This window comes from Carassius carassius, chromosome 42, assembly GCF_963082965.1.
Source record: "Carassius carassius chromosome 42, fCarCar2.1, whole genome shotgun sequence".
Lineage (NCBI taxonomy): Eukaryota > Metazoa > Chordata > Actinopteri > Cypriniformes > Cyprinidae > Carassius > Carassius carassius.
Window position 1 is genome coordinate 12,736,706 of NC_081796.1, and position 23,437 is coordinate 12,760,142.

The 23,437-nt window shown below is 36.4% G+C and overlaps 3 protein-coding genes across 3 annotated transcripts; 2 read left to right on the forward strand and 1 right to left on the reverse strand.

Annotated features, from left to right (window-relative positions):
• Positions 1-748: 748 nt before the first annotated feature.
• Positions 749-3,686, forward strand: LOC132124172 (homeobox protein Hox-B5b-like). Its single transcript, XM_059535059.1, has 4 exons — positions 749-1,260; positions 1,647-2,008; positions 2,098-2,217; positions 2,973-3,686. The coding sequence occupies exons 1-4, from the start codon at positions 903-905 to the stop codon at positions 3,273-3,275; spliced, it is 1,143 nt and encodes a 380-aa protein (XP_059391042.1). The 5' UTR covers positions 749-902; the 3' UTR covers positions 3,276-3,686.
• A 1,117-nt stretch (positions 3,687-4,803) lies between these two features.
• On the reverse strand, positions 4,804-16,129 carry LOC132123851 (transmembrane 9 superfamily member 1-like). Its single transcript, XM_059534543.1, has 10 exons — positions 16,013-16,129; positions 15,668-15,848; positions 14,427-14,647; positions 14,179-14,310; positions 13,659-13,781; positions 12,268-12,620; positions 10,025-10,179; positions 8,210-8,395; positions 7,714-7,987; positions 4,804-6,008 (listed from the first exon to the last, which is right to left on the reverse strand). Exons 3-10 carry the CDS (start codon positions 14,637-14,639, stop codon positions 5,615-5,617), a joined length of 1,830 nt encoding a protein of 609 aa, XP_059390526.1. The 5' UTR covers positions 14,640-14,647; positions 15,668-15,848; positions 16,013-16,129; the 3' UTR covers positions 4,804-5,614.
• Positions 16,130-16,469: 340 nt separating this feature from the next.
• Positions 16,470-23,437, forward strand: LOC132123817 (flap endonuclease 1). Its single transcript, XM_059534495.1, has 11 exons — positions 16,470-16,589; positions 16,707-16,809; positions 16,954-17,056; positions 19,515-19,578; positions 19,656-19,765; positions 19,863-19,999; positions 20,086-20,152; positions 20,268-20,399; positions 21,239-21,390; positions 22,923-23,037; positions 23,172-23,437. Exons 1-11 carry the CDS (start codon positions 16,508-16,510, stop codon positions 23,247-23,249), a joined length of 1,143 nt encoding a protein of 380 aa, XP_059390478.1. The 5' UTR covers positions 16,470-16,507; the 3' UTR covers positions 23,250-23,437.

Genomic DNA, 23,437 nt, shown 5'->3' on the forward strand with positions numbered 1-23,437 from the left:
AGCCAGTAAATGCCTAGGAGGGATATATTCCATAGTCCACAAACATTTGCGAAGTTGAAATCTTCAGATAGTTGCACTATTAGGGTTCTAAAACACGTTCACATGATGAGGCTTTGTCTTGCTTTTGTAGGATTAATCATGCTAATCCAAAGAAATGATTGTGAGCTTCCAATTCCCCTGAAAGAAACATTTTCAAACAGACGAATAGATTTGAGACAAGTCTCTGCTCTAATTTGATGTTTGAGAATTTAGCCTATATTTTATCCACATGATCAAATCGTGGGTTAAATGAAATCCTCCATTATTTAAAAATAATTAATGTAGGCTAGCCGACTATTTTAACCTGTTTAAGTACGTTTTCAACTGAATGATAATTATTTAAGATCAATAGTTCTCTGTTTTAAAGTTAAAGTTAAATGTTTCAGTTAAATACCGATAAGCTGCGTAAAACATTTAATTTAACTTTAGCGTACTTTAAAATAACGCTTAAAATTTGAGACATATACAAATTGAGTAAAACGTTTTATTTATTTATTTTTATTTATTTTCTTAATAAATAAATAACTGTGTAGTTAAAATGTGAAATCCCAAAGCTACACGAATCTATGCAAATTTTCAGGTAAATGTAGAATGGGGGTGTGGTTGCAGCCTCTCAGAAGATGCACCTGATTGGTCCGAGCATCTCCTCGCAGTTCCGCCCCACCCACACCCGCTCACCTGGCTTTATAAATCAGCTTATCTACGCGCTTCCTTCAGGTCATGTCAAGGGGTCAGCTTGCGGGACTATGAGGAGAGCTGTCACCGTCATTAGTTTTCCAGGTAGTTGATCCCTTTGGGTTGCTGTAGTCGGGTTGTAAATTAGGTAATTAGTTATCCCAGTTCTGCGTTTATCTGACGACGGAATGGCGGATTGGAAGATGCCAGTAAATAACAACTTCAACCCATCTTATCACGCATATGCTTATGGGCTCATGTTCCCGCAAATGTCTGAAAACGGGCACCCAAATCTGAGCTGGGCCGAGGCCGCGTGCACTAACTCCGGCGGGGTCAATGCGACCTATTACTCCGCTCAAACCGCACCGCAGTCGCCACCCTGGAGCCCGGAGAACGGCAGTGCCAGCAACTACGGCCAGTATCCGAGCCACGCGCAGAACGGACGCCTCTTCTTCTCTTATAATAAGACTGAGCCCGATCCGAAGGCGAAAGATGTAGAGCAGGCCGGCAGCGATACACCCAGTGATTCCGAGGCCCATACGCCAGGTAACCCTCCAATGACCCCACAGCCTCATTAAAATGTTAAAACAATTTAATATCGAATAACCCCCAATCAAGGAGCTACATTTAATTAACAATTTCTTGGTTAAAAAGTCAAGGTGTACCTTTTTTTTTAATGGTAGTGTTATAAGAACATAATATATTTTATTTTATTGTATGGTATGTATGCATTTATTTTGGGAATACCTGTGAAGCTGCCCCTGAGGTGTTCTGGTTTAATCACATTTAAAGGACATGCAAGAAACCTAATTGAAAAAATTAAGAAATGTAAAAAATGCATTTAATTGGTTCATCAAATATTTTCTATACCAATTGTAGTGGTCTACAATATATTTTTTTTAGATTTATACATTTATTTTCCATTTGAGTAGATTCCTGGAGCTCAGGCAGCAGTCGTGAGGGGGTTGCTCTGACCAACCTCAATATTCTCTCCTGGGGAGATCGGGACTATGAAACTGACAGTGGCAGTCCTGATGGGGGAGAACCTATCTCGTCTTCCGGCTCTGCAGCGAGAGCGGAGCCAGTGAGTCTGAATCTGGGGGTGGAAGCCTTGCCTCCCTTGCCTGCTTTGACCACATCTCCAGCCCGACCTCCAACCCAGACCCGCAAGACCCGGGCTGCCTTCTCTGATGAGCAGATGAATGCTCTCATTCACCGGTTTAATATCCAGAGATATCTCACCCCTGCTGAGATGAAGACACTTGCTGGAGCAACGGGACTAACGTACAAACAGGTTGGTGGTTTAAAGAGAATGTTGAAATGGCTGAAGTTTTAGTAGATTGTCATCGTGATGACCAACGTTTTTTTTTTTTCTCCCCAAAGGTGAAAACGTGGTTTCAAAACCGTAGGATGAAACTCAAGAGGCATCAAAGAGATCGCAGCTGGATGACGGAGAGATATGTCATCAGTGCTGTACCCAGCACACCAGCTCCTCACTCTCTGGTGAGTGTAGTGCCATGTCAAACCAAATCTGTATTACTTGATTAATTTTGTTGAACACTGATTTTATTTAAATTATTTTGGAAGAATGGTTTACTTTTTTATTAAGGGTGTGTGAAAGTGGCTTGTCATGATATCGCAATACAGAAATGCAACTATTTTATCATTAATGGCAACATGTATCTTGTTTAGATGAATCTTGAAGAACCGTTTTAATTTTGCCTTTTATTTACAATTAAGCCATGATTACCATGCATACAAAATAAAAAACGCTAAACCTGGAAGCTTGTATACCCTAATAAAATGTAAAAACTAAAAGAGATTTATTTTTTCAACGTTGGATTAAGCACCAAATTGGCATATAATAAAATGATTTCTAAAGGTTCTGTGACGCATCTCTTAGAAGTAATGATGTAAACCGTTTGGCTTTGTTTCCAGTATTGTGAGATGCTTATTGAACTTGATGGTGTTTGTTGCACCCCTCTGTGCAATTGAATTCAAAGGGGACCAAAACGCATAGAATATTTTGTATACTTTTTTTTTTTTTTTTTTTTACATTAAGTGTCTACATTTGTTACTTGTTCTGTCTTAATGGTAGCAGAACTAAACATTGTGGACGTAGAGCAAGATATCATCTACAAAGGAGGCATTTCATTAGTTTGGTTAATGTCTTAAAGGCATGATGATACAAATGACCCAAGGTTGTTTTTTTTTCTCCTAAAGTTAAAAGCACATTCTAACAACCCCATCTTTCTTAGTTTCAGTCTGAAACCCCTCGGGCAACCCAAGACCCCTACAGTAACCCTCAGGTGGAAGAGTCTGTGTTCAAGAGGAGTCCTCAAACACCCTTCTACCCCAGCTACCCACAGCCATGCTCTCCTTCCCAAACCACCACAAGACCCCTGGGAAACTGGCCTCTGCCCCCAGCTGTGACGCACTACGAGTTCCCCAACTCTGTTAGTTACATGCAAGCGCGTGATGGCAGCGATGCAGTGAACAAAGCAGACAGCCCTACTCCAGTGCCATCCATGCTTGGTGATGCCCAGTGGACAACGAAATGAGTGACTTTGCAGTGAGTCTGGCTGTGTGCGTGTACTCAATTTCAGCCCAGCAGCCTTGGCTCTCACTGTATTTGTAAATTATTATTTTTTTTTCAACAATGAAATGGTTTGTCAGTTGAGGCCAAATGAGACCAGTCTCAAGATTAGTTTTGTTTTTTTTGTAAAATTTGACCTTTTTAATACACCGCATGTTTTAAACCGGAGATCTATTTTTATAACTTCATCGTACCTTTCAGATTATTTAATATCTTGATCCTTTGCTCTTCCAGGTGCTTGTTTTCTTTTTGATTTAGCCAGGACAAGTTGCTTTCTTTTGAGCTCCATGAATTTGTATACAAGCAAGGCACTGCTCTAGATCTGATATGGCAAATGGTGGTCTGTACTGCACCATTTTGTGTTAATTTCTCTGCATTTCACCTGTATACATTGTCAGTGTATGTGATCTGTGCTACATTTGTGCAGTTTTCCTTTTTATATATAAAAAAATGCATGCTCATCTATGCTAAAGAAACCATACTGAATACAAACAATATTGTAATTGCCACTGATTTAAGCTTGTACTTGCAAAGTATTCTCACCCACAGAAACACTTGAACCAGTTGAGCAATAAATTTTATCTGAAGTTCCACTTTTTTTTTTTTTTTTTTTTTTTTTTTTTTACCAGTATGGACGTCATTCGTTAAGTTATTTGTCCATATTGATTTAACCATGCTGCTTAATGTTTGGCTCTTCTATATTTTTTTTTGCAGGACAGTTGTCATGTGAACTAATGTAAAATATTCTATAATTTTTTTATATGGCTCTTTTCTAAGCACTCTAAAGCGGTTTACATGAAAGGGGGGTATCTCCTCATCCACCACCAGTTACCAAGCATCCATAAGTTAATTTTTCATTGTATTAATAATACAAACAATTTACAACAAATTTAAATTAGAACTAAACATTTAATTTGCTGTGTAATGAGTTCTTTAACATTTGCAGTCCTGGTTCCAGAATCAAAACCCTGCTTGTTTCTGAAATCTTGAGGGTGCTCTTGCCTTAAAGGAACACTCCACTTTTCTTGAAAATGCCCTCTCTTACCAACTGCCCAGGCACAATATTATGCAGCACCTGAAAATAGCTTCCAATTAGATTGTGTAGTTACAGCAATAGCAGAGTCGCTGGGGACTATTTTCAGGTGCTGCGTAATATCACGGAGCCATCTGCACCCATGTTACGGCCGAAAAGTTCCTTTATTATTATGCCGGAATGAGAGTATAGCTTCTAGCCATGTCAGCAAGGTCCGCCAACTTACTGCACATCGCCTTAAAGTGGGTCTAACTTTCTACTATATTTTTGATCAAATTGAGTCTTGGTGAAAGAGATTTCAGAGATTTTCAGATTTCAAAACCTTACAGACTCGACCTTTTAATGGTAGTGTCTAAGAACAAGGGTCAAAAGGGCAAGACGTGTCTGAGAGTGAGCTTGAAATCAGTTTACACAGCCACTTTCAATTTACATTTATTTGATAGACACCATCGTTGTTGCATTCAACCACATTTATTTCTCTTACTGTAATAAAAGTGAATTTATTGAAAACAGTATATTTACATTTCAACAGATCACAGTTGATGGCAACTTTAGGGCATGGTATTGCTTCCGTAATCAATTCTTCATTTCTTCAGCTTGCTTGTGTTAAATCTTCACTCCAAAGCTACTCTTTTGGTCTTTTTTTTACTCTTTTAAAACAATATGACAAACATCTTTACCTCAAACGTTATATTATCCTTCCATATAACCAGCATCCACCTAAAATCATCAAGTAAACCCAACTACAGTACATAAGTGCTTTATCTCCTCAATGGTCTTATGAAACAAGAGATGCGTATGAAGGCCTCTGATTCTTTCCCATTATGTTTTGAAACTGACATTTATTCATTTTAGTCATATTCACTACATTAACAAAATCCGAAACGGAACTTTCAAGTCTCTGATACTTGGTAAGCAACATCTGACGTATGAAACGCTTTCCAATTCAGCACAAACGATCCAAAATGACTCAAACACGTCTGTATTTGATGTGGATATAATCTAGCAACTATATATATGTGTGTGTGTGTGTGTGTGTGTGTGTGTGTGTGTGTGTGAATTAAGTATCAGGGTGTTGTTAAGCAAAATAAAATTAAATTAGTCTTTAGTCAGTCACATTGTCTGTTCACTTCCTTTTAAGATTGGCATCAGAAACAGCTTTAGTGGTCTGATACTTCAGCAACACAAAACCTGCTCATGCAGGGATCCATCAGGACCTGGTCCACGACTCTCTTCCCCATTTAAGGGGCTCGGCTTGAGAGGAAACATACTCAGTCCATCTTAAGGCTACGGTAGATGTAACGAATAAAAGCCAGAGAAGCCCAGAAGGAGACCGTTCCCAGCATGAGCGAGAAAACAAACGCAGTGAGCAAAGAATATCCGAAGAATTCAACGCTCTGTACAAGGCCACTCATGTTGGAGCGATTGTGGTAGTAGAAGAGAGAGTAAACAAATATAAAGATGCCAGTGGAGCCGGTGCTAAGAACACTTCTCCACCACCAGCGGTAGTCCTCGCCTGACAGCAGGAAGTAGGTGAGGGCCACAGAGATGCAGGCGCCCACCGAGAGCAGGATGGCAAACACGCACAACAGGATGCCGTAGAGTGTGTAGTGTTCACGACCCCACGCCGTGGCAAAGATGTAGTACAGTTCTACTGAAATGGCACTGTAAAGTCAAGAGGAAAAAATCAGATGTGAACGGACATTAAGAGTGAATAATTTAATAAAAAAAACTATTCTTATATTATATTATATGTAAAAATAATTTAAAAATATAATATGTTATATATAACAGCATACCGCAGGGGCACACTGTGTGGGACATTAAAAGTATCTTTCAACACATTATTAACATTTCTTACATAATATATTTTTTTGAAATATTTTAAGTAATATTATATGTTGATATATTTTTTTATATTAATATGATTATAAAAAGATTTTAAATATATATCTTTACTTGCATGGAACGTTTTCTTATAAAATATATATATTATATATAAATATTATATATTATAAATAAAAACAAATTATATATAACTAATGGTTTTAAAAATGACGTGCAAGAGCACACAATAATATAATATTTATATCATATGTAATAGGAAATAAGAGATGTTTTAAGAAAGCAAGGTCAAATATAAAAAATGTTTTGTATATATAATTTTAATATTATATTAAATGTAACCAAAAAAAAAAAAAAAAAAAAATTATATATATATATATATATATTCTTATATAATAAATTATATCATACATAAAAAATACACACACGCACACATATATACATACAGACCAAAAGTTTGGAAACATTACTATTTTTTATGTTTTTGAAAGAAGTTTCTTCTGCTCATCAAGCCTGCATTTATTTGATCAAAAATACAGAAAAAAATGGTCAGTAATTTGGGGTCAGTAATTTTTTTTCTTTCTTTTTTTTCAATAAAATCAATACTTTTATTCAGCAAGGATGTGTTAAATTGATAAAAAAATGATAGTAAAGAAAATATATTATTAGAATATATATTATTATAACTTTTTTTTTTTAATAAATGCAGTTTACTTTTTAACCTTTTATTCATCAAATATATTAGACAGCAGAACTGTTTCCAACACTCATAATAAATCAGAATATTAGAATGATTTCTAAATGATCATGTGATAGACTGGATGTTACATGTGACACTGAAGGCTGGAGTAATGATGCTGAAAATTCAGCTTTGCATCACAGGAATAAATTATTTTTTTTTAAAGTATATTCAAATAGAAAACTATTATTTTAAGTTGTAATAATATTTCACAATATTACGGTTTTTTTCTGTAATTTTGATCAAATAAATGCAGGCTTGATGAGCAGAAGAAACTTCTTTCAAAAACATAAAAAATAGTAATGTTTCCAAACTTTTGGTCTGTACTATATATATATGTTTTATTACATAATGTAATATAATATATCATAATATAATAAAAATGCGTTTTCTTAAATTCTTTCAATCCTTCATTAAAAAAAATAAGTATAAGTCGCATCAGTCCAAAAATACGTCATGACGAGGAAAAAAAAACATATAAGTCGCACTGGACTTTAAGTCGCATTCATTTAGAACCAAGAGAAAACATTACCGTCTACAGCCGCGAGAGGGCGCTCTATGTTTTCGGTGTAGACTACAGGAGCACTGAGCAGCATAGAGCGCCCTCTCGCGGCTGTAGACGGTAATGTTTTCTCTTGGTTCATTTCTCTTGGTTCATGTCAAATTAATTTTCATAAACAATTTGATAAATTTGGCCGATTTGCTTTTTTTTCCGACTGATTTATTTTACAAGAAAGAAAAGATTCCATTGTGTGGAAACCTTCTGCAGAGATTCCCAGCTTTCACCTGAAAGGCAGGAATCCTCCGATGGCCATGTGCACAGCTGTGTGTTTGTACCAGGGCTGCTGGGGGATCTGGCGAGCTATGTTACGTGTGCGACACGGGGCCTGGAAGTTGCCTGCTCTGTTCTTTCCAACGATTCCACCAATGACGGTGAGGGGGAAACCCACCAGCACCCAGGCACCAAGCAGCAGGAGCACAGTGGTGGCAGGCAGGGCCTGAGTCGAGCCACTCCACCAGTGAACAGAGTTCACCACGCTCCAGGTGAAAAACAGAGGGGCTAAACCCATCAGTGCAAAAGAAATAAAATTGAGAAAAACAAAGAGAGCACCGGTGAAATGTCAGTCACATCTGCTCATGAAAACACTATAATCATTATAGGCTGTACTTGGATTGAAAGACTAGCAGGCTGCACGGTATCTACAAAGAGTCACACTGCATTGTGAGAAACAGTACCCCATTCGGTCTATATTTACAGATGCAGAAGACTGTTGTGTCTCACCAGAGAAGAGCGTGGAGGTGAGTATAATATTCCAGACCCAGCGCTGGCCCTGAATCTGTGTGTAGAAGCTGCAGGAACAGTAACCTGACACACAGCTGGTCAGAGCGTACAATACAATCGCTGCCGAGTTTATGGCACCATGACGATGGACATTAAACATCCCCAGCAGTGCCATGACAATGATTCCTGAAGAAGAAAAAAAAAAAAACGGAAAAAGGATTCAAAGGGTCAGTGGGTTATCTGAAGGTCAAGTTCTTCATATCTGCAACTCTCTTCTCATTTTCATCACAATTCTCAGCTCTGAGCCAAATATTTGTGACCCTGACCATAAAACCAGTCTTTAGTAGCTGGGGTATATTTGTAGCAATATCCAAAAATACCCTGTATGGGTCATAATGATCGATTTGTCTTTTATGCCAAAAATCCTTGGGACATTAAGTAGAGATCATGCTTCATGAAGTATTTAGTACATTTCCTACTGTAAATATATCAAAACTATCTGAAACAAATATCTGAGATTACTAATATGCATTGCTAAGATGCAATTTAACAATTTAAAGGCAGGGTAGGTAATAAATGTATAAAAAACTTTTTTTCCAAATTTGTTTAAACTTTATTTATATATCAATACATAATTAAAATGTAAGTACTCTGAAAAAGAAAGTACAAAAATCGAGTGTCTGTAGACCTCTCACGACTGTTTTAAAGACAGCTCATTATTTCCATTCACTCCACCCCCTCCCTTCTGGGCTCCTTCCAAAGCCACGCTTGTATGTATGATCAAAATACAAAAAGAAAGATTTACCTGTCCAGCAGAAATAAAGCCATCAAGGAGTCACTTTTCAGCCCCTTGAGTTCCCTCAGTTCTCGCCATCGCTGGAAAGCCACGCCGATATTAACTCGCGTTTTATTTCTTTGTTTATCCAAAGACTTTTTGTTCATTGCCTTTTCTTGTACTGTCTTCCTTTTTTTGCCTGGTTTGCCTTCACTAACTGCATAGGCCGGTACGGTGAATTTTGCTTGCTGTTTCTCTGCCATTGTTTTGGTATTCCTAGGATCCGTGCCTGTTGAATCAAACGTGCTGTTTCCTCAAATCAAACGTGCACGCGCAAGTGGGCAGGTCATGTGTGGCAAAAGGGTGGTTGCCATGGTTGCGAGAGAGTGACAGTCGCCTAAGCCAATCCTATGTTTCGTCCCGAATGGAAATAATGAGCTGTGTTTAATAAAGATTAAACGGTCTAGAGTCACTCGATTTTTTATACTCTTTTTATCAGAGTACTTACATTTTAATTATGCATTGATATATATAGAAAGTTTAAACAAATTTGGAAGAAAGTTGTTTATACATTTTTTACCTACCCTGCCTTTAAAGGTGATTTTCTAATCAAATATTGTCCTATCGTAACAAACCATACATCAACGGAAATTATTTAATCAGCTTTCAGATGATGTGTAAATCTCAATTTCGAAAAACTGACCCTTATGACTTGTTTTTTTGTGGTCCAGGGTCACATTTAAGCACTTCATTGCTACTATTGTTTGACTTGCAAAATCTTCTAAAGAAATAACAGAAATGACAGCAAAAATACCATCAAATATTATTTTATTATTAATATGATTAATAATACAATTATTTTAAATGATTACAAATTAATAATACAATCAGTATTTTATTTATTATATTATTTTATGTTATTTATGAGTTCATTCTTTTTATTAGAAAATGGAGATGAAATTCTGAAATATTTAAATAGCGTGCCCATATGAACATTTGTGTACATTTTCTATAGATTTCTATAATATAGTATGTCATACCTGTGGCCAGAGTCAGAAACTGCGCCCCGACCCCTAACACAGCACACAGGAGGCTCTTATATGGTGGGAAGCGAAAGACATCTGTGTGGATGATTTTCCATCCATTATCCCCCTGATCCAGGTCGTCGCAGCAACCATCTTCCTCTACATTATACCTGTACACACATTCAACAGTGTTTGATCAGACCGCTGTTCATTAATGTTCTCTGGATAATGGGTGCTGATCATTCCTCTTCCCAATAGATAATTCAAATGTAAAAAATACTGTCTATTCATTGCTTTTCACCTGACTTAAAGGGTTAGTTCACCCATATATTAAATTATGTCATAAATAACTTACCCTCATGTCGTTCCAAACCTGTAAGACCTCCGTTTATTTTTGGAACAATGTTTAAGATATTTTAGATTTAGTCAGAGAGCTCTCAGTCCCTCCATTGAAGCTGTGTGTACGGTATACTGTCCATGTTCAGAAAGGTAAGAAAAACATAATCAAAGTAGTCCATGTGACATCAGAGGGTCAGTTAGAATTTGTTGAAGCATCGGAAATACATTTTGGTCCAAAAATAGCAAAAACTACGACTTTACTCAGCATTGTCTTCTCTTCCGCGTCTGTTGTGAGCGAGTTCACTGCAGTTTAGTGACTCGAGAACGAGTCAATGTTTTGTTCGTTATCTGGCTCGGCTCGGTGTTCATCTTCAGTTCTCTCTTCACAGCAGTTCAGTCAGTGTACTGTTTGAGTAAATTAATTACTCCGGGATATTAGTTTGTTTTAACTCAGAGGGAGTGTCAGCCACATTAAAAAAGTTAACAGCTTAAGTCATTTGTGGATTAATAAGTATTGGAGACGCGAACCGTTTCAAACGATTCAGTTCTATTTGGTGAACTGGTTCAAAAAGATCCGGTTACATCGAATGATTATCTCACAAACCGGATATCACAAACTGCTTTGTTTTGAACTCTCTCTCACAACAGACACGGAAGAGAAGACAATGATGAATAAAGTTGTAGTTTTTGCTATTTTTTGGACTAAAATGTATTTTCGATGCTTCAAATATTCTAACTGACCCTCTGATGTCACATGCACTACTTTGAAGATGTTTTTCTTACCTTTCTGGACATGGACAGTATACGTTACACACAGCTTCAATGGAGGGACTGAGAGCTCTCGGACTAAATCTAAAATATCTTAAACTGTGTTCAGAAGATAAACGGAGGTCTCATGGATTTGGAACAACATGAGGGTAAGTTATTAATTACATAATTTTAATATTTGGGCTAACTAACCCTTTAATAGGATTAATCAAAATTAACAGACAATAAAAGGCAACAGGTTAACAACTGTTCAAAAGTAAGTATTATTACTATAAAGAAGAAGCCAACAAATTTTTGAGCACCAAATCAGCTAATTATTTCTGAAAAATCATATGACAACAGGAGTGATGGCTGTTAAAAATGTAGCTTATCCATCACAGAAAGAAATTACATTGTAAAATGTATTAAAATAGACGACACACGACAGTCATTAAAATATTTCACAATATTACTGTTTTTACTGTATTTGCGATCCAATATATGCAGCCTTTGTGAGCACAGGAAACTTAGTTCATGAATAAACTAACATGAACAAACTATGAACAACACATTCCGTACTATATTCAGTCATATTTGTTAATGTTAATGAAAATACAGTAGGTCATTGTTAGTTCGAGTTAATTCACAGTGTGTTAACTAATGTTAACAGGTACAGCTTTTGATTTTAATAATACCAAACATCAACTAAGATTAATAAATGCTGTAGAAGTATTGTTCATGCTTAATATGTTAACTATAGTAGTTAACCAATGTACCTTATTATAAAGTGTTACTGAACCTTCTTTTTAAAAAAATAAATCAAACCTTTGAATGGTAGTGTATATACTGTCATGTATTCTCTGCTCTGTCTTTGTTGACATTACTGAAATTCTTGAGACTCCATTAACTTATTCAAGAAAAACTGCTATGAAGTTGTGGTTGCTGCTACAGGGAAGACGGGGTGGCAACTTGAATTTATTTGAGAGAAATGCAGCTGGAAGATTTATAAAGCTTTCAAAGTTTTGTCCGTTTAGTTTTTTTCTCAGAAACGTGCCATTTAGGATAATTTGCAGCACCTACTCATGCTCCGATTATGTCAGAATTTGTTGTGGCTTGTTGGAAAATCATACTACACTGCTCAGCTATTCCACGACCCAACAAAAAATCCTCACCTGGCGAAGTCGTTCTTCAGCACCCTCATGAGGATGATGATGACGAAGCCCAGCAGCAGCACCACCAGCACTAATGAGTTGATGATTGACAGCCAGTGGATCTCCAGAGTCTTAGGAAAGAAGGAATAGTCTCGAAGGCGCTCTGCCCTGCGCGAATGGGGCAGCGTACTCTCAAACCAGCGCACGCTGTAGGTGTGAGTGACCGTCAGACCACCGCCACCGACACCATGGCCTGTCCCTCCCCCGCCTTCCTCTAACGGCTCCGGCTTCACGTCCTTCACAGACACGTTGGCGAAGATCACAGAGTCGCCGTTGTACTCTATATTTAAGTCCAAGTGTGTCCACAACCCCACCTGTCATACGAAAACAGTGAATGAAACAGGGATTTTGTAGTTAACTAAAACCATAATAAATGTGTATATATTTGATTGGAATATTTGTAAAATCTTGGATATATTATTTATTTGAATCCCTCGTTGTTGTATCTCTAACCTAACTTTGTAAGCGACCTCTGTATATTATTCACAGCTCTTGTGTATTGTGCTTTGATGTTGATGTTTATTTGGCTCTGTTCCTTACTGGTCTCTGTAAAGCCACTTTGGGTTTTGGAAAGGCGCCATATAAATATTTATTATTATTATTTGTTATTTAAAAAATAAGAATAAAATATAAATATAAAAATAATATTGAACACTTAATGTACATAGTGAATATTTTATAATCTCTAATATACACTACAATTCAAAAGTTTGGGATTGGTGAGATTTTTTACTGCTTCTAAAAAAAAAAAAAGATTTATTTGATCAAAAATACAGTAAAATATTATTATAATTTAAAATAACTTTTCTATTTTTATATTCTTAAAATGTTTATTCCTGTAATGCAAAGTTTATTTTCCAGCATCATTACTCCAGGCTTCAGTGTCACATGATCCTTCAGAAATCATGCTAATATGCTGATTTGGTTCTCGAGAAACATTTATTATTATCAATGTTGAAAACAGTTTTGCTGCTTAATATTTCTGTGGAAACGGTGGTAAATTTTTTCATACCAAGATTTTTTGATCAACAGTAAGTTCAAAAGAACAAAATTAAATTTTTGGTAACATTATGAATGCCTTTCCTGTCACTTTTCATCAGTTTAATGCATCATTGCTAAATAAAAGTAATAATTTCTTCCAAAAAGAAAAAAAATGATCTTACTGACACAGTAGTTTGCACAGTAGTCTACATAAATATATATGCATCTAATATTTTAAAACTAACAACGGTTTTTGATAAAACACCACTTGTTTCGATATATTCTTCTCTAATGTAATGATATTTATACATTTATACTTGTGCCAGTGTCTAAACACTTTTTGTGTGACTGGCAAAGACAAAGAAAGATACCTTGTGGCTGTGAGGAAGGAATCCACTCTCTTCCATGTATCCCACGAAACCCCAGAAGGGAATGTCATCTAGGACAAACTCGAAGTAATACAGCTCCTCGATCGCCTCTCGCAACTGATCCACCTAAAGTTTCAAAAATGTATAAAGTATGACACATCTGAATTCCATTCCCCCAAGTCTCTGCCGTTTCCTCTTTCATGACAATAAAATGAGCTAAATCCTGCCAGAGGAGATCTAGTTTCTGCAGAGGTTAGTTCCAACCTTCTAACACATCCATCACTATCATTCTCAAGTGAACCTGTAAACCTCGACTGGCTGGTACAGACATGTTTGATTAGAGCTGGAGCAAGATAGAGAAACCCTGTCATATTTGCAAACAATTCACTTAGCTGATAATCTCCCATTCCAACTGCACAAATAAACAGACTTCAGTGTACACATGAGCAAAATCAAATCCCAGAAATCCTTGCTCTAAACAAAATAGCATTTGCAATTCTTGGGAATAAGATGGCATTGTTACCTCTTTCTCAGAGAGAGTGAGTTTGCACAGCGTCTGTCTCTCAGTGTTTTCCTTGAAGCGGATGTTGTAAAGAGACTCAGCCATACGGTCTCCATCCAAAACCTCTCCCAGACTCAAGGCTTTATGACGGACCTGCAAACACATCAATCATCCACAAGGCGATAGATCTAGACTAATAGTAAATCATGACTTGTATTGCACCATAAGGTCATAAGGCAAGCACACGGAAAAGTGCGGTGCAAACTCACCTCTTTAGGTCTACAGACTGGCAAGGTGTAATAGTGATAGGTTTCCTGGGGGTTGTGATACGGACCAACTTTGTTAACGTACAGGATCACCGGATCGCCTTGTTTGTAACTGACTGCCCAGCCGAAGTGAGGCAGCAGGCACAGAATCAGCACACAGAGCCTCATGGATCGACCAGCGACGCACGGGCCTGAACAGTTCAGTCTTCGTGTCATGACAACACCTGTCAGTGAACAAATCAAGACTGTAAAAGGGGTCAGCAACTATGCAAACAGCAAAGAACATTTGCATAATTAGTTTAAGTGGGTTGACAGGTCCTGCAGACCGTCATGCTAGACTCCATCTAGAGTCTATCTTAAGTGACTACAATCATGATTTTTCGTTTTGGGATAAACTATCCTTTTTTCATCATCATTTTTATAAATGTAATTAAAATTTGTGCCTTGCCTTGACTTATTAGTGAATAGATATTATGCATATACTACATTAAAACTTAGACATAAAACTTTTAAATGGCTAATTATTATTATTATTATGACTTCATAATATGTAGTGGCTATATTGTATTTCTAAAAACATTTAACATGTTGAAAAATGTGAAGGTAAAAGAAAAGTAAACGTTTAATTTTTTTATTTTTCTTGAAATAACCATCCCTTTAAGCGAAAATGGTCACAGCACTTAAACATTTTCTCTTAATAATTTATATTGAGTTAATGACTTCAGTTGTAAACATTTGTATTAATTTGAATATTGGAAGAAATTAAAAACTGAAAAAAGTTAATGGGTATATTATGCATCAACCATACATAAGGCTTTACTGAAATAACATAATTATACAATAATTATAGCGTTAGGATGACTTGTTACAATACACTTGCACAAATAAGCACTGACTGAATCATATAAATTAACAACATGTACTTACTACAGTGTTGGGGTTTGGTTTAGTTGCTTGTAATCATGCATAATTAACTTATATAACTACAGAAAGTACAACGTGTGCAACAAGGGCAATGCAAAATAAAGTGTTACCGAAATCAGGTTTTGTCGAGTCTCCTAATGCACAACTAGGACCAACGTCTTCAGCGAGGTTAATTTCAATCAGGTTTGAAAGGTTAAATAAACATAATTAGCATCTGATATACAGATCGATCGGTCTGAACTCTGATCTAAAGCCACTATAAATCATCTTCGCCTGCTAAGATGCTTGAAATACTTCCGCGTCATAGAAACGCAACAGACCTGTTTCAGATTCTTCCTCAGAATCGCTTCCTTCTTTTCAAAATCCAGTCAACAACACTTTCGTATGTGTAATATCATATCTGGGCATTGCTGGTGATTGAAGACATCCGAGCTTCGCTTTTAGGCGATGAAACACCCGAAAGGTCGCGATCAACAGCGGCGCACAGCGAATCCACGTCACCTTAAAAAATAAAAACACCCTTACTGGGATCTTCCGGGGTGGGCGGGGCTACAGCATAACACCTTGCACCTGCTTCGACAAATCTCTACATCATTAATCTACAGCTTTAAGTGTGGTTTAAAATAAAACGTTTATCATGCGTTTTAAGAGGTGAAGAGCATTACCGGGAAATTCCTTCGCTCTTGTTGATGTCTCACCAGTCCTGATTAATCGATCGCGTTGCACATTCTGTTATTCTTCCTTGAGTAGACTAAACTAGACAATTTTGAGAAATCGATTCCATTGTCTGCCACAAGAATTCGATTATTTATGCCTGTAATAAAATCCGCGCGAAATTGACGACAGTTCTGGCTGTGTTTGTGATTGAAAGCGAGACGCTAAAACATTGTATTGGTAAGTTTTATTTTATTTCTATATTTTTAAGTTTGTAAACCTTGGGTACAGATATGCGGTCTTACATAAGCCGCTTTATCACACGCGTGAGGGGTTTTAAGCTTTATTTTGGAAGCCTGTTTTTCTTCGTTCTTTACTCTTCACACTGATGCATGAGCTGCTCCTTGTTTGTCTTTACAAATTTACTATTAACTGTGTTGGTCAAAACTTACACATTGCATCTAATAGTGTATTTCTATCTTATCTCATAACAGTCCATCATCACTATGGGAATTCATGGACTTGCGAAGCTCATCGCAGATCACGCGCCTTCAGCTATCAAGGAACAGGACATCAAAAACTACTTCGGTAAGACCTCCTGTCATTTAAATAACATTTCTCGGTTGATTGTTATAGTAAAACTAAAATATAACACATGTTAGTGTTTGCATCTTATATTTATGTATTTTGCATGCATACATGCAGGGAGGAAAATTGCTATTGATGCGTCCATGTGCATCTACCAGTTTCTGATCGCGGTCAGACAGGACGGTAATGTGTTGCAGAATGAAGATGGAGAGACCACTAGGTAAGTTGTCTATTATTATTATTTGTCCAAGTCTGCACAGAACCATAAGTTGATTGAGTTCGAAGCATATATTTTGAGTGTCTCACCATGTGCCATTTTACTTCAGCGTGGTCATAATATTTATGCAACCTCCCTGTCTCCCAGCCACCTCATGGGCATGTTCTACAGGACCATCCGGATGCTGGAGAGCGGCATCAAGCCGGTTTATGTGTTTGATGGAAAGCCCCCTCAGATGAAGTCAGGAGAGGTGCGTCAGAAACACAGTCAGTCGCTAATGGGATATTCTCAATTGAAATGAGCGACTTGGACCTGGAAACAGTATTACTTAATTCACAACTTAAGTGTATACCATTTGACAATTACAGGAAAAAAAGGGCAGATGTACCACAGATTCACTGTAAAAATATTGAGGCAGTAGTATTTACGGTATTACAGGATGGCATATTGGTGCTTGAATGCTATGCAACTTATAACCGTATGATTCATTCAGTGATCTTGTGTTAATATACCAAGCCTTTTACCGTAAACTGTACTTATAACCACCATATTAATACAGTTGGTGTATTAGAGAGCCACATGGTGAATCAGTTGGTCATAAGTGACCTGTCCACATGACCTTGTATATCAGAGACCGTGACACTAAAATAAACATTACACATTGACATAAAATGAAATAAATATCCTAATACACATTACAGATAACAATAATAAGAAGAAACTATTACGATGGGAGCATATGGGAATGTCCTATTACTGTTTTTCTCTGTAAATTATTTAAATTTACATACAAAAAACATACATTTGACCGTATTGTAACAATACAGAGCCGTATAATGCTGCTTAAACATTATTTTTTACATATGTGACCCTGGACCACAAAACCAGTCTTAAGTCGCCGGGGTATGTTTTTAGCAATAGCCAAAAAAAAAAAAACATTTATATGGTTCAAAATTATAGATTTTTCTTTTATGCCAAAAATCATTAGGATATTAAGTAAAGATCATGTTCCATGAATATCTTTTGTAAATTTCCTACCATAAATGTATCAAAACTTAAATTTTGATTAGTAATAAGCATTGCTAAGAATTAAATTAGACAAATTCACAGGCAATTTTCTCAGTATTTTGATTTTGATGCACCCTCAGATTCCAGATATTCAAATAGTTGTAACTCGGCCAAATATTGTCCGATCCTAATTAGGGCTGTAGCTATCGAATATTTTAGTAATCGAGTATTCTACCAAAAATTCCATCGATTAATCGAGTAATCAGTAAAAATGTGTTTTTGCTTAAAGTGCAATATTAATTATGCAAGAGAAAATAAGACTCCTGGGTCTCTAAAAATGAACAACTAAGTTTCCTTTTTTAGAATTTTTTTTTTTTTTTTTTTTTAAATGCATAGAATGCAATGCATACATCAAAAATAAACATTTAATTATTACCCATTGTTTCTCTGTCTGTACTTGTACTGTGAACAATGACAAAGTTGACAGATGAATTAAGTTCCATTCAGTTGGGGTTTTAAATGAAGCATTTTCTGAGATGCACATTAAACGCATAACACATTCATTTAATTCATCTTGTAATTATTGAAAATTAAGCAAACTTTATTTTTTGGTAAACAAAGGGGATTTACTATTAAAAATAAAACATGGAAGAAATGTTGTGTGATTAAACCTTAAAAATAATGTTTGATTTTTTTTTTTTTAGTAGCAGACTATGTACATTCCGCTGAACAATAGTCTTTAACCGGACTTTTATTTTGATGGGTTGACGTACCTTTACAGTTCTGTGTATGTGATGTGATGCTAGTTTTACTCAAATCAAACGGTCAAATGCTCATGAAGTGACTGTCAGAGCAGTTCTGGAGATGTTGTTCATGTGTTCACGTCCTTATTTAGTGAGACGGCAGACGCTGAAATCACAGCGAGCGACACGCGCGCTTCAGTGTGTGTGATAAAGGAAGACGTGCTTCTGCTCCATTCATTAACAGAGACACGCAGAACATGCAGGATTCATATTTAAACAGACTGTTCTGGCTTAATATTTACAGATATTAGTCCATATGGTGATTTGATGTAAGTGGAATAATTTATTTTTGATTAATTAATTAAAAATTTGGCAAATTCCGTGCCATTCCGCGTTAAACTGTAAATTCCGTTTTTATGACTGGATTCCGCGATTCCCTCCGCAATTTCTGCATCGCGGAAATCATAGGGCCCTAGTTGCCAGTATGCCTAGTATGCCAGCTCTATCTTGCAATGGACACATGCCACGACGTTCTCTTTACGTTTGCAAATCAAAACACTGCTGACTTCTTGCAGTATGCAATTTCGGACGGAGACATCCTTCCGCTTTGTGGGTGACGTAAACGCGTTGTGTCACATTAAAAAAAATAATTGCGAAAGAACCTGACGTGAGATTTAAAATAAATTAAAAGAGGCTTCGAGGCAGAGGAATTTGCCTAGATCATTTTTTGTAATCGAGTTAGTCGAGTTAATCGAGGAATCGTTTCAGCCCTAATCCTAATAAACCAAACATCAATGGAATGCTTATTTATTCAGCTTTCAGATGTTATATAGATCTCAATTTCGAAAAATTGACACTTAAGGCATATTACATATATGTTGAGGTAACTTGGACAACTAACAGATGGTCATTTTCTGCAATCTGTTTTAAGATATCTTTTTATTTTATCCCATACAGCTGGAGAAGAGAGGCGAGAGACGAGCCGAGGCTGAGAAACTTCTAGCTCAGGCACAAGAAGCAGGTACAGACACGTTCAAAACGACATGCTTTTTGAATATAATTATTTAAAATGGGTCCTAATTCCAAGATTTCTCCCAGGTGAACAGGAAAACATTGACAAGTTCAGTAAGCGACTAGTGAAGGTTACCAAACAACACAACGAGGAATGCAAGAAGTTACTTACTCTAATGGGAGTCCCATACATTGATGTACGGCCACAGTCGCTGACGGTCAACAACATCAAATAATATGAATAAAAACATGTGATCATGGATATAAGCAAAATTGTATGCCTGTCATGTTAAGGCTCCATGTGAGGCGGAGGCGAGCTGTGCTGCTCTGGTGAAATCGGGGAAGGTTTATGCCACCGCAACAGAAGATATGGATGGTCTGACATTTGGAACAACAGTCCTGCTGAGGCATCTGACAGCCAGTGAAGCAAAGTATGTATGGATACGCTTTATATCTGTATTTTGATGATGGAGATGTTTAGCCATGCATTACTAACTGGTTATTTTTTCTATCCTAGAAAGCTCCCTGTCCAAGAGTTTCATTTCAGTCGTATTCTACAGGAAATGGGTGTGACGCATCAACAGGTGAGACCTTCACTCTATTGCAGACTTATCTGTTTTTATGTAAATGATCTGCTTTATGCTAGATGTGTAAGTTCTTTCTAATTGCTGTTCATGTCTGTTTGAACGTCTTCCTCAGTTCATTGACCTGTGTATCCTACTGGGCTGTGACTACTGCGGCACTATAAAAGGAATCGGACCCAAGAGGGCCATCGACCTCATTAAACAGCACGGCTCTATTGAAGAGATCCTTGAGAATATTGACCCAAATGTAAGTTTGTTTACACTGTTTAAAGGCATTGACTTACTGTTAAATTTAACAATGCAGGACATGGCATATTCAAAATGTTGCCCATGTTAGTGATGCCTCATTTCAAATCACATCCAGGATCAGACTTGCTGAATTGTGCCCTCTAGTGGTGGTCAATGGATTTATTGGTCAGAAAATACATTTGGTCACAGGGCAAGTGTATTGATTATTTGCTGGCCAAACATTTTTGCCCACCATCATTTATTTTCATTATACATTTTACATACAACCTAATTCTTAAAATTCTTAACTTAACATAATTTAAATATGTAACAGTATTTTTTTTTTTTTTTTAAAAAGTGATAATCCTTCCTCTGATTTTCAGTAACTGTTTATGTTAGCAATATTTATATTGCAGTTATAAGTAGTGTTTTTTTTTTTGTGTGAGGTTAGTATTTAGTTTATTTTCAGTTAGTAATTTATGTTTTAACATATTGATTTGTTAGTTGCCAAGGAAACATTTCTAATTTAAGTTTATATCAAACATTTATTTTATTTAACAATGTATTTAATAGTTTTAGTTGAGAATAATATACCTGCCAAGTAGAACTCAAACATTGTGAAGACCCATAGTTCTTTTTTCCCTCATTTTTGGTGAAGGTATTTACATTTAAAACTGAAAAATGTAAAATTATCGTAAGTTAAACATTGGTAAACCTTTCATTGCAGTAAAAAGTTAATGACACGGCATACTTAATTTTGCATCTTGGTCACAATGCTTATCTGAGCAAACTTCAGATTAATATAGCGGTTTCTTTTAAATAGGCTTTACAATGTGATATTTGTCTTTTGTGCTGCAGAAGCACCCAGCTCCAGAGGACTGGCTGTATAAAGAGGCTCGGAGTCTCTTCTTGGAGCCTGAGGTCATAGATGGCTCCACTGTTGATCTGAAGTGGAACGAACCTGACGAGGATGGACTGATTCAGTTCATGTGTGCTGAGAAACAGTTCAGGTACAAACTAAAGCAACCAAATCAATCAAAAATTTTTCCTAAAACCTGCCAGACTTCTGCCAGAAAACACTAACGTCAGAAAAGTCAAGGAGGCTACAGAACTAGTTTAAAAAAAAGGACAAGTGGCTCCATTATATGGAGATCCCTCGGTTTTAAGGTGTTGGGTGAACAGCATGCAGATGTCTACTGTAGGGCCCTAGGATGTCCGCGATGCAGAAAACACAGACGGAATCGTGGAATCCAGTCAGAAAAAACGGAATTTACAGTTTAACGTGGAATGTCACGGAATTGGCAAAATTTTGAATGAATTAAACAAAAGTAGGTCATTGCACTCACATCAAATCGCGATATGGACTAATATCTGTAAATATTAAGCCGGAAAAGTCAATTTAAATATGAATCCTGCATGTTCTGCGTGTCTCTGTTAGTGAATGGAGCAGAAGCGCATCTTCACACGGAAGTGCGCGTGACGGTCACGGTGATTTCAGCATCTGTCTTCCCACTAAATGAGGATGTGAACACATGAACAACATCTCCAGAACTGCTCTGACAGTCACTTCATGAGCATCTGACCGTTTGATTTGAGTAAAACTAGCGTCATATCACATCATAGACTGTAGTATCACATACACAGAACTGTAAAGGTAAACCTGTCAAAATAAAAGTATTTGCCAGAAATCTATTACTATTGTTCAGCAGAATGTACATAGCCTACTACTACTGCTATTAAAATGAAACTAACATAATTTAAGGAATAATCACTCAACATTTCTTCCATGTTTTATTTTTAATAGTAAATCCCCTTTGTTTACCAAAAAATAAAGTTTGCTTAATTTTCAATAATTACAAGATGAATTAAATGAATGTGTTATGCCTTCTTTTGATAACCAGAAAAATGTAAATACACAGAATTTCAGGGGGAAAACATTTCACATGAGGCTATTTTAAGAATTTTTTAAAACAAATTAAGTTGTTTTTACGCATTGAAATAATTACACATGCTAAAACACAGAATTAGATAACCATAAAACATATGGTGAAGAAAAAAATAAAACAATTCATAGGGCCCTAAACGTAATATTTGGCATATTTGTTTTTGCAGTAGTTTTGGGGGGTTATTTTTCCTGTAAAGATATCGAGATATATATTGTATATTGAGATATATCTTTTGCTCCATATTGCCCAGCCCTTTTATATATATAATAAAAACGGGGATAGACACATTACTTATGTGTATATAAACTGATATTAGTTTATTCTTTATATATTTAAATGACTACAATTTGTTGCATTAAAAGCAGCTTGTGATGGGTGCAATATTAAAATAGATATGAAATGGCTTGTACACAAAGGTTGTGCAGCATGTTTATTTACGGGCAGGTTATGAATATAAGAGAAAACCCAGCACCCCTTTTTGGGGAAACCTGTTGTGCTTTGAGATGGAACAAATAGAAGGGATATTATCTTGTATTTGTTGTTCTCCCAGCAGCAGAATGTTTTTTTTCAGATGTGTTGAATTTGTGTGTTCTCAGTGAGGATCGTATCCGTAACGGCTGTAAGAAGATCACGAAGAGTAGACAGGCAAGCACCCAGGGCAGACTGGACACATTCTTTACTGTAACCGGATCAATCTCCTCTAAGAGAAAGGTAGGAGGAAGTAATAACCAAAACTGTTATAGAAATTTATTTGTGTGTGTGTGTGTGTGTGTGTGTAAATTATGCATGGATTTCAGTGAGTGATTTATTTGTTATAAGAAAAAGCATTTTTTTGTATTGTACAGGAGCCTGAAATAAAGGGATCTGCTAAAAAGAAGCAGAAGACGAGTGCTACACCAGGCAAATTCAAGAAGGGTAAATGAAAGCAATTTCAGCTTGAGGAGGAGTTTGAAGCTAATAGTGCCCTTAACAGTCAAGTCATTTCATATTAAGGAGCAACACACGAGAACATTTGCTTTCAGTATTTTAATGAACATGGGGAGAAAAATGTTTTACATGCACTTTTTTCTGTTTCTGTATTATCTTAAATAAAGATAACTATTTAATCATA